Source organism: Carettochelys insculpta, chromosome 7, assembly GCF_033958435.1.
Source record: "Carettochelys insculpta isolate YL-2023 chromosome 7, ASM3395843v1, whole genome shotgun sequence".
NCBI lineage: Eukaryota > Metazoa > Chordata > Testudines > Carettochelyidae > Carettochelys > Carettochelys insculpta.
In genome coordinates, this window is record NC_134143.1 from 20,932,153 (window position 1) to 20,944,290 (window position 12,138).

At 40.9% G+C, this 12,138-nt stretch overlaps 1 protein-coding gene across 2 annotated transcripts in view; it reads right to left on the bottom strand.

The window, feature by feature from the left end:
* OGDHL (oxoglutarate dehydrogenase L) overlaps positions 1–12,138 on the bottom strand; it is a 106,606-nt gene that overhangs the window by 48,415 nt on the left and 46,053 nt on the right. For both annotated transcript variants that reach the window (XM_074999447.1, XM_074999448.1), the window contains exons 7-14: positions 9,253–9,399; positions 7,636–7,726; positions 5,850–6,029; positions 5,260–5,388; positions 3,857–4,036; positions 3,545–3,697; positions 1,743–1,845; positions 911–1,039 (exon numbers count right to left, since the gene is read on the bottom strand). In XM_074999447.1, the coding sequence (XP_074855548.1) occupies positions 911–1,039; positions 1,743–1,845; positions 3,545–3,697; positions 3,857–4,036; positions 5,260–5,388; positions 5,850–6,029; positions 7,636–7,726; positions 9,253–9,399 (1,112 nt within the window). The remainder of the gene's footprint in view (positions 1–910; positions 1,040–1,742; positions 1,846–3,544; positions 3,698–3,856; positions 4,037–5,259; positions 5,389–5,849; positions 6,030–7,635; positions 7,727–9,252; positions 9,400–12,138) is intronic.

The window sequence follows — 12,138 nt, forward strand, 5'->3', positions numbered from 1 at the left end:
AATTTGTACTTGTAGTAATATTTTCACATCATGTGTAACGAATACAAACACATCGCCATCTGCACAAGTGACAACATACATGCATTGCACATTCAAAAAAAAAAAAAAAATCAGATGCCTTGATAAGTCTGGGTACTTACAGCCTTATCCTCTTTGGTAAGAAATATCAGCTGCAGGTTACAAAGATATGTTCACCTCCTTCCATATGATAGCTACGTCTATAGTAGCATCCTCCTTTCAGACGGGGCATGTTAGTGAGGCAGTTCACAAGATGCTAATGAGTTGGTGACATGAATATGCAGCACCTCATTAGCATAGCGGCAGCTGCGTGCAATTTGAAAGTGCTGCTTTCAGAACACACACTGCCCATGTAGATGGGGGCCTTTCAAAAGCTCCTTCTTCCTATTTGATTTTAGGAAGAAGCGCTTTCAAAGTCTGGGGGGTCCTTTTGAAAAACCCCATCTACATGGGCAGCGTGCATTCTGAAAGCGGCACTTTCAAATCGTGTGCGGCCGCCATTATGCTAGTGAGGCACTGCATATTCATGTCAGCACCTCATTAGCATCTTCCAAACTGCCTCATTAACATGTCCCCTTCTGAAAGGCGGGGGCTAGTGTAGACGTAGCCTATAAGACCACAGACAGAAGGAATGTAAGGAATTTGGAGAGAGGCATTAAGGCAAAAGAATATTAAATTCTTGATGGAGAATAGTTCAGTAGGATGCTCACTGCCACCTTCCCACCTCCCAGTAAAGGTGGCACATGTGAACTGTGAAGGCAGCTCACCAGCTCCTTCCTCCTTACCAATGCAACTCAGAAGAGCAACCACCTTGCGACTGATGTACAGAAACAAAGCCAGGACAGAGCAAGCAGTGTCTTATGTTTCAGAAATAGCACAGAATCCAGCTTACCTCCATGTATTTTGAAACCCTCAAGGGGCACAGAGCTAGCGCCTGTGCCAATATGGTTCAGCATATCTTCTGGGATGCCTGTTGGAGGACAAGTCATGCTCTTTGGTTCTCCATCCAAATTAAAGAACCCTGAAAGTAGACATTTTAAGGCATTCTGAATGAACAGAAGTGTCTAATTGTTAAGACAACCTCTACACTAAAAATACACAATAGTATTTTTTTTTTTTTTTTTAAAAAAAACAGTAACATTCTTAAAATGTCCTAAAGTTTTCTACAGCCAAGAGCCATTTCCACACCTTTTAAATTAAGGAACTGATTATTTCCGGGCTTTCTACAAAACAATTCTGGCCCTTGCGTGTACACACTGGCTCTTCTGTTTAATGTTTTACTTCCATTTACTGAGAGTCAAATTCAGTCATGTGCAGAGAGCTGGGTAGCACAAGGTACATGCACCATTTCAGACCTATTTAAGCCCTAAAATAAGAGAGGTGCACAGAGGTGGAATTTTCCTCTAAAGGAACAAACACAGGTAACATTACAGATAAATCGCTTCTCTGTCAGAAGCGGACTGAAAAAACCTCTTTTCCAAGTGATAAAGTGGTGTTGTGGCCACATCCATTCCTAAAGAAGTACCGACAACTGCACTTCTCCCAACTGCTTTGGCACCCTTTCACTCTGCTAACATACCCAAACTCAGAGCCAAATCCTGCACTTCAAAAGGATTTAGTGCCTCACATAGGACTCAAAAAGGTGGCAGGATTTTGCTTTACAAGGAAAGTCCAAATTTTATCTACCCGTCTTGCGAGCATTAGGGTGTTCGAAGGCCACTCACCAGGCCAAGGTGAATCAAGCCAGTGCTTAATGTGCAGAATTTTCTTATCCTTTGACCTAGCATAGGCTTCTTCACAGATTCTGTCATACTTCGCAATTTCTTCCTATAGAATAAGTTTCCACGTAAGAGTGAGAGATAAAAACAAAAATGATGCACTGTGTAAAGGAAGCGCATAGCATTCCAAAGTGATCAAACATCCACATTACACCACACAAAATTCCAGTTTTTAACATCAGTTATGCCATTGGAAACCCAGAGTAACTCTGCTGATTTTAATGGAATTACTGGAGTTTCACTCAGATAAAAATCTCTTAAAACACATTTGCCAATTTCATAAAACAAATCCACCCTACTATTTGGTTCTTTGGGCAGATGCAGCTGATGGAAGATTCAAAATTAGAACAGTAGGTGGTAGTCCATGTCATACTAGAATAAGAGACATCTTTGAACTCTGAGCACAACAGATTCAATACAACTGAGGCATACAGCTAACAAGATCATTATTCTGCTCTGCGTGAACTTCAGCATAGTGCATACAACTCAACTTACACAAGATGCTCCAAAAAGAGGTTCTTATGATTACATATGCTGCAAATATAACCATGAATATTAATACACCTCTGAATTGGTGTACCCACAGATCCAAGGCAGGAAGGTGAATTCTGATTCTGACTCTCTCCTCCATTTAATCTCTTTAACCATACTAATCTGTGATTTCCAAAGACCACAGAAGCAATGACACAGCCAATATTAACAATCTTAAACAACTCTACCTTCCCAGTGTATATGTCTAGCACAGGGATGGGCAACTTCTGGCCTGTGGGTTTCACACAGTTTTTCAGGTCCCTGGGCCACCAGGTGCTTTGTTTACCTGAGTGTCTGCAGGCACATAACCCTGCAGCTCCGAGTGGCCAGTTTACTGTTCCCAGCCAATGGCAACTCTGGGAAGTGATGGACTGACCCACATCACTTTCTGCAGCTCCTTTGACTGGGTGCAGCAAACCATGGGCACCGAGAGCTTTAATCAGCTGCATCTATGGACACTCAGGTAAACAAAGCATGTGGCAGCCCAAATGCTGCTAACTCTGAGGAACTATGGGTGGCCCACAGGCTGGAGGTTCCCCACTCCGGTCTCAGAACTGACAAGAACATGTTTTTCTGGGTATCATGTATAATTTTAAGTAATACGTAGCATTTCTAGTCCTACTAGGTTGACGGTAGTTGTGCATATAGCTCAATCAACACAAGGGACGGGTCTACACTTGCTCCCAACTTGGAAGGGGGCATGGTCATTAGGCTAATTTTCCCGTGCAGCAACTTTGAAGCATCAAACTTTGAAGTGCCGGCATGTGTGTAGCTGTGGGCACCTTCGAAGTGCCCCTGCTACTTCGAAGTGCCTTTACTCCTCAGGATGCCACATGATGCTTCGAAGTTGCAGCAGGGGAAAATCAGCTGAATTAAGTGCTGCATATTCACCACAGCACTTCATTAGTAATCTCCCATGGCCCTGAGGACCATGCTCCCTTCCAAGTTGGGGACCAGTGTAGACAAGCCCAAGGTGTCTCAACTTCACCAGTTAGACACCACGCTCCATTTCTCTCCATCTTTAAGCCTGTCAGGTAGAGCACTGAAAATTAAGCTCTGCTCCAGCAGTACTGTTTGCTGTAACAAAATAACACAGAAAAAGGCACAGAATGAAGGCAACAAAGTAGTGAAGCAAAAAGAAGTTAAGGAAGCAGCATGCAGGCACTTATTTGTGCAAACAGCATCACAAAGAGCTTTCTACTCTGCTGACACAGTACCTCAAACTCCTGTAGTGTTACAGTCCCATCTGCAATCAGCTTGTCAGCATACTTCTTCAGCACGGGTACCTGCTTGTGAATCTGCTTGTACATCAGAGGCTGGGTGAACATGGGCTCATCCATTTCATTGTGCCCTCTCCTTCGGTAACAGACCTACAAAGGAAACTGCTTAAGAGTGGCATTCAAGCCAGTGAAAAACAGGATTAGCTCAACATACATATGGACACTCAGGAACATGTGACATTACTGACTTATTTTAAAAGACTAGTATAAAAATGTGAAGTGAAGCGTTAATCTTAACCTAGTACTTACTAAATCTACAACCACATCTTTATTGAACGTGTTTCTCCATTCTGCAGCTACATTGCACACATACATCACTGCTTCAGGGTCATCAGCATTCACATGGAATATGGGTGCATTGACCACCCGGGCAACATCTGTAGGGTATGGAGATGAACGGGCCATGCGAGGATCAGTGGTGAAGCCAATCTAAGGAAAAAAATAAGCTTCTGTTAATACAGGGATTCTCAACCTATGGGCTGTGATCAGAGTTGATGAGGGTCACCAGCTGGGCATGTGCCTCTTAAAGTAGCCATCTGCAGCTCCTGATGCTGCTGCCTGACTCCTCCTCTGGTTCCCAGTCCCTACCCTACCATACTTAAATGAAACTCAATTTAATTGTTTAAACAGACAGCAGGAAGGATCCCACCCCTAAACCAATTAAATTAAGTCCCATCCCAGTGTGGCAGGGCAGAGAACTGCTCTGTACAGCTGGGGAAGGGAACAGGACTGGGGAGGAGCCAAGCAGAGGAGGAGGCAGCAGCAGCCCAGCAAAAGGAGTCAGCAGCAGCAGCAGGGAACTCCCATGCAACATAGGTTGGGGGAGCAGGGGGCTGAGAGTCAGCCAGGGCTCCACACCCAAGTAGTCTCCCAGGTGAGGGGCAGCAGGGCTCTCCCCTACCCTCCTGTGTCTGGCATTGCCAGCCAGGGCTCCTCATACCAGCCAGCTCCTAGTCACGGGGCTGTGGGGCCCCTGCCCCTCATCCAGGTTTTTGGAAATCTTATGTGGGACAGGCAGCCCTGGCTGGGAATCCCGTGGGTGGGGCTGCCTGTCCTGCATAAATTTTCCAAAAATCTGGCAACCCTATCAGAGAGGGGTTTAAGATGGGGGGGGGGGGGGGGGTCAGGGTAGGAGGCGGCATTTTGGGGCTGAGAGTGGTTTAAGCTGGAGGTTGTAGGGGTATTTTTCCCCAGGGAAGAATCTCCTCCCCACCCCCCATTTTCAATTCCCTTGGGTCACAAAGTCTACCTGAATTGTCAGAATGGGTCCCTGTATCAAAAAGGTTGGGAACTGCTCTGTTAACAGGAGGGAGAAAGGATTTGTGGGTGTTTTTGTTTTGTTTTTTTTTTCCATTTGTGGGGTTTTTTCCCCCAACGTGTCTGAAATCTTAATTTACTACAGAGTTATTTACATGACAGTAATTATAGTTTTTTTTTCAATTTGGAAGATGAGTTTCTTCTAACATTTGTCTAACATAATGCAACACATTTTTATGCAATTATTTGGTTCTCACAAATTCCACATCTACTAATTTAAGGGTGCAATCACTCTAGTCAGTGAAAGAGGGCAGGTAACAATCTATCATCACAAGAATAAAACAAAGGAATGTATGGGAAGTCATTACACACAAATTGATTAAGATGTTTTTCACCTGATTATTGACCACAACATGAATAGTGCCATTTGTGGTATATGACGGCAGGTCACTGAGATGAAAGGTTTCATAAACAACTCCTTGTCCAGCAAAGGCAGCATCACCATGTAGAAGTATGGACATGACCTAAGATAAGGGAGGAATTTAAAAAAGAATTAGGTAACAAGAAGTGCAACTGTAAGTTCTTTCCGGCATAAACTTTTTATTATGTATTTTTTCAATGCTCAGCACTATAGGCCCTGGTGTATAAATTGGATTCCCTGGAATAAACACAATTCAAATAAAAACAAATTAAGAAATGCATTCAGACTGCTTAGCTGATTCCCAGTTGAGTGAAAGGTTATAACCTATCTGATGTTTTCAAATTCAGGAACTAAGTTAATCAGCCTGAACTTAGGAAACTTTACTCTTGGCTAATTTAAAATTACTAGGTTAATTCCAAGACCAACGTATCCAATTACACAAAGAAAAGATTCAGTGTTTTGAAGTATCTCCCACTTCTGTAGCTCAAAGCTTTTGCAAACTGGTCTATTAGAAAAGCATACATACACACCAGCAAAATTATCTTAATATGTTTGTAATTTTACCTTTTTCCCCTCTGTATCACCTCTGTAAAACTGCTCAGCTTTGGTCTTCCCCTGAACAACAGGGTCTACTGCTTCCAAATGAGATGGGTTGGCCACAAGCGACAAAGTGATATTCTTATTTGTTGCTCGGTTGATCCTCTCATGATACATTCCCAAATGATATTTAACATCCCCAGATCCCTAACACACAAGAGACAGTCAAGGTTCATGTATACCAAGCCATATAAACTACTTGCAGTTCAACATCTAAAAATCTTCACTTCACAGAAAAAACTGAATCTGCCTAGCTGTTACATGTTATTGTGCTGTCATTTTCCTACTGAAAGTAATTCCAAATTTGCTTCAATTTTTATACCTCATTATCAGAACCCAATTCTTAATAGTAACTAACATACTCATCTCGATAAGAAACGGAAGAAGATGGCAGGAGCTGTGCCAATTCACCCCATATCTTTATGGAAATACATTTTTGAATATGAAAATGTATAATTCAAATATACTTTATCCGAAACAGGCCAAGTAACCCATCATTAAAAAGCCTGTGACTCCATAGTTGTGTATATTCTATTTATGTGCAGGTATCATTCTTGAATGTGAAGTTAGAAATATGAAATGTAAACCTGCTTATTAATCTAGAATTTCTAGCGAGAGCCTTTAGTGGTAGTTAGGAGACTTAATGATCTGTAAATAGTTTAGTTTTTCCCATAAGCCCACACTATGGCTGGTCATATCAAGATGTGTATCTCACCACCTGGTGCTGGAATCCATCTTGAATTTGGCATTTTTACATGAGATGGAGAGAGTAAAACACAGGATCCCTGCCCTAGGAAAATTCTATTAAGAGGATGGGAAGTAATCAATGATTGTCACCAGCTGGCTTTTGGAAAACTGCCTCCCCACCTTAAGATAATACACAAGAAGCTATTCGACCCAGGCCAGAGAAAAGATCAGCTCAACTTGAAGGATTTACCTGAAATAAGAGCTAAGGTGAGAAATCATGCTTTGTAACCATCTCTCAGTGTATTAAATTTAATTTGCGTTTTGTTTATTTTAAGCTTAGTAAACTTTAATCTGTCTATTTCACTTGCAACACTTCAATCCTACTTTTTACACTTAATAAAAACACTTTTATCATTATACCCAGCTTTAATAATTATTATGGGGGGCACAGCTCTGCTTCTCTCTCTTTCGTCGATAGGAAGAGCAAACTCTGAGCATCCCCTGTGTAAAGCTTTTATACAGAAAAAGACAGGATTTATTTAGGGATTTGGTCCCTTGTGAGGGCTGTTTCTTGGGTGCTGTCAAGTCCCTATAATTGAGCTCTCTCAAATGAGTGTTTCAGCATTTGTGTTATTCTGGTTGGGGGGGGCTGTTAGGTCAAATCTGTGCCTTTCCTGGAGGAGACCAGAGCTTCTGGCTCAGCAGAACACCGTGGCAGGGCACTCCAGTGGACAGGCTCAGTGATATGATCAGCACACCAGGCAACAGTCACAAGGGGACCCCAGTGATCCAATCCATCACATCAACAAACTACATTAGAGAGATGCACTTGACTTGCATAACCCTGGTCATTGTTTAGAGTGAATGACCAGGCATCTTTCTTCATTTGAAAGATGTCCTATAGTTTTTTTTGCAAAGAATGAAATTACCAATGAACCTCATTGATTTGGATCACTTAACAATAATAATGAACTTTGATAGCTCGTAGTACTGTGCATTTACATGGACAAGAGCACCCAGAATAATTCAGTACTTATCCTCTACCAATAATCAAGTTGCATATTACCTCATCAGCTGCTTCAAGTTTTGGATCAAACTGACAGAAGATCTGCTCCAATTCCTTTCGGATGACATTGGCCAGGACATTTAATCTACCTCTAAACAACAAAAGGTTATTTGATGAAACAGTTTTGGAAACAAAAAAAAATGTGTTTTAAATATCTCAAATACTCCTCAATATTTAATCCTCCAATCACCCCACCCCTCCCACACACACCAGAGTGTCCCAAATGCACTTCCATTAACACCTCCTAATGCCTAGGTATGGAACTGCAAACTAGAGATTTCTCTTTTGTGGGTTTCTATCACAACTCCAACATAGAATCACACAATCATAAGTCTGGAAGAGGCCTCAGGAGGTCTTAGAGTCCAGCCCCCTGCCCAAAGCAGGATCAACTCTAACTAAATTATCCCAGCCAGCACTTCATCAAGCCAGGACATAAAAACAGCTAGAGATGAAGATTCCAACATGCCACCAATACAGTGCATTATTTACAACAGTTACATGGCCAGTATCACAAATAAGAGACTAGGGCAGTTTTACTTATTTTGGCTGTCTGGGGGAAGCGGGTCACTATATTTTGCCTTTGGATACATATAAACAGCTAATGTCACAGACACCCAAGTGCAGGCAGGAAATGGCCCTTTGAAAATACATTTTAATTAACAGTTATAGCAATAAGCCATAGCGGGCTGTGTGGATCAGTTTGTTATTGCTGTTTGCTTCTGTCACATGAGCCACAAAATGCACCCCATGTCCAACCACCACCACTGGAGAGGCTTATTGTGTCAAAGTACAGCTCCTTCATTGTACATTTCTTGATATTTTATTTCAGTTAAAACAAAACTACACATTTTTGTGGAGTTAATGTATTATTCTATGAGTATTTAAACTAGATCCTACTAAAAGGTTTTCAGAAAATAGCATGGAAGGATTATGAACCCTTTCCCCCCGCTCTATAATGAATGTGTTGTTTGCTATTTGTCCCTATCCCTACTTTTAAGGTTCCCTGAATTATACTGAGCCTCTCTCCCACCTATCAGAAAGCTGACTGTGCTTTCAACTGGAATCTGTAGCTCAGCGGCCATGTTCCAAATGCGTATGTGAGAGTGAAATCGCGCGCGCGCACGTGTGTGTGTGTGTAATTTAAAATAAATAAATAAAAACAAAACAAACACACACACAAAAAAACATGAACAAAAACAAAAACACATACAAAGGTAGACTCAAACCTGGGATCCAAAGAGAAATCCTACAAAAAAAGGAACATCTCAGGTTTTTAAATAAAAGAACATATCCCTTTTTAAAATGATTCTGCCATTTCTTGCTGAAGATCAAGTGTAAAGGCTGCCAGTCTTACTTTATCTTCCAAAGCAAGTCCTTGGCTAGTCTCCCATTGTGAAAGCTAGCCCCTCAAACAGACAGACATTTCCCTTAAGGACACTGAAATTGATAATCAATATATCTTATTTAGCGGACATAACTAACCTGTCCTACCAGCCTCTCTAATCGCATCACATTCCCAGACTCTAGAAGGAATAACAAACCTAAAAGCAGCATACATCACCCACACTGTGCAAATGAGTTTATTATTTGCCTTTTTTATTTTCAATGGACAGTTACCTGTGAGGCATCCCCATTATTACATATTCAACTCCCATTTCACTGGATTTGTCAATGATGGTCTTCAGAGCAGGAATCATTACTTCACATCCTTCCAAACCAAAGCGCTTCTCTGAAGACCACTTGCGTGCAAGGAAGTCTTCAAATCTTCACAAAAGAGGCAGAGAAACACAGTAAGATAAGGAAACGTGATTTTTAAAAAAAAATAAACTGAAGAGCATTTGGAGAAGTAACACAAGTTTCCCACTATAATTTTAGAGAAAACTTCTCAGAAGATACTCCTAGCTCTCAAGCATGAATTTTATCAGGAGAAAATAAGTCTATAAAAAAATGATTTCTCTCTCTCTCTCTTTCTTTCATTCTACTGCCCACCTTTAATGGTTCTCATCAGCACTTTGTGATTTGATCCTAACACTTGGAAAATACTATGAACAAAATCAAAGCACAGAAAATTCTGCATGACACATCAGATTTTGACTTTTCTACTCTTGCTACATGAAGTTCCCACTGATTACAACAGGGAAAGCTTCACATGCCAGCCAAATGTCAAAATAAACTATCCTGAAGACCCAAGAGGAAACAACAGAGTCCTGTACCTCCTGAAGTATCAATGAGTAAACAGTTAAGGGGAATGGCAAACAAAAAAAAAACAAAAACAAAAACACTTTCATCATAAAACATGGTGTTCCACAGGAAATCTTGGAAACCCTAGTCAGCTTCTCAGACTAAGTGATCTAACAGTTAGTCATTTACCAGCAGCCACTACACTGGAATCTGTGCCTCAGGATCAGTAAGACATACTGCAGACATACAATCTGTCCTTTACTGACAGTTCTATGTTGTTTAATGGGTTAGGGCCAGAGGCACTGCACACAGTGAAAAGTGGCTTTTAACAAATGATGAAAGGGTCATTTCTGAAGCCTAACGATATTGAATACAAGGAAAAATAAATCTTCATGAAATAACATTAGTGGTTACATCATCAGTGTAATGCAAGGCTTGATAATGTCACAATGTCCATTAATGCTCAGCTTATTCTCCAAGTATAATGCTGAAGTTAGATTCCTTCTGATCTAAAACTTAAAAGCCATAACAGCAGTGATGCAGAATGTAGCCAGAAAACACTAAGTTCAACCAATGGCTTAGATCTGAGGCAGTGTGGAGCCATTAAGAACAATGGTCAGATCTTGAACTGATGTAAATTTGATAGCACCATTTAAGTCAACAGAACCACAATGATTTATAAAAAGCTGAGGGTCTTGGCTTCTTGAGAGCATAAGCCCTCTAGACAATGGGATGAATTAAAATGGCAGCTGCATCTCCAATTTTCCATTCCTAAGGCTTGATGTTAACCCATTACCGCACAGTTCAACTTTTTCCCCCTCTCCAGTTAGCAAATGTATTTACCAGAGCAGATTGCCATTGATTTTGGAAGATTTTTTTCAATGCTATTGTGCAACATCTCATCTACTGGCACATGTAGGAAGTGATCAGCAGAGACCAGAAGAATTGTGCAGTAGAAGGAGCAGGCACACACTGATGAGCGATCACTCAAAGAAGAACTAAAGCTCTCTCTTTCCCTCCCCCTGGAACATCGGAGTTCTGGAACAGCATTTGGGAAGCCAAAGTCTTTATGGTGGTTCAGAGGGCAGTATGCTCATATGTTGATTAGAGAGGTGGTGTCAGTGCACCTTACCTGAGAGCTTGCCTGTAACATCTTAAAAAACACCCACAGGACTGGATTACCACCCCTAAAGGGTGTTCTATGGCTTTATTAGTATTTTTATCAGATTCAGATCAGTCTATATTCTCAAGAGAAAAGGACATGTTGCCGAGTCCATTTCAGATGTAAACTCCAGGCCCATGGGATAGTGAAACTGGCCAGTTACCAAAACATTCTTCAACAGACAACAGACAATTCAGGCCAAGTTTAGGTTGTTAAAGTTGAAGTTTCATCAAAGAAAAACATATAGATGTAAAACAAACTTTAACAACTTAAATTTTCCCTGAATTAGCTCAAATTCAGGCTAAACCTTCACAAAAACTGTATCTCGTTATATACACAGAGTGATTTTTTTTAAAAAAAACAGTACCAGCTTTCATTAGATTTAAACATCCTCCCTGCCAGACTCTGGAAAATAAAAGCCCCCTAGGGACTTGTACATGAGAAGCAGGGAGGAAAAGAGCCAGACATGCCTAGAAAGGTCTTGATCCTGCCAGCTGGTGTGCAGCTACTAGAATCTGACCACATGAATCAGCCTGGAAATCAACACCTAACGCTGCCTGTGTTTATCATGTGTTTCTTCAGAGATATGCAATGGACATTTTCTAAAATAAAAAAAACTGAGTCATACTATTTCTAAATCCATCAGTACATAAAACAGCAGAAACAAGTATTTAGATTATTAAAACTGAATTTTAAAAGCTAAAAGTGATATTAGTGAGACAGGAGGGAATAAATATTTTAAAAAGTCTCAATGCTCTGAGTTACAAGGCTGCAAACGAAAAGAATATGAAGCAGATTTTGCACAGCAATAGATTTAGCCCTTTCAGCTCCTTTTTCTGTCAAGAATTGTGTGCACAGGCGGCTGGCACTGTAATTCATTTAAATATTTATTCTGTATTTTCAACAGACAACACAAATTTGGTAAGGTGTTTGGTTCCTTTTTGCTGGTCAAAATCGAAGTTCCTCCACAGCTTACACAGACAGATGTAATGCAAATTCCTACGTCGGGAAGATAAATGAGGAAACCTCATACAGACAGGTTAACAACCCATCACTAGAATGCTATGCTCACCTGACTATTAAGTGTCTGACTAAAATTTCTTTGTTTCATTAAAATTTAAAATTGGACTGGCATGATGTACTGCTGTGTCCACAACTGA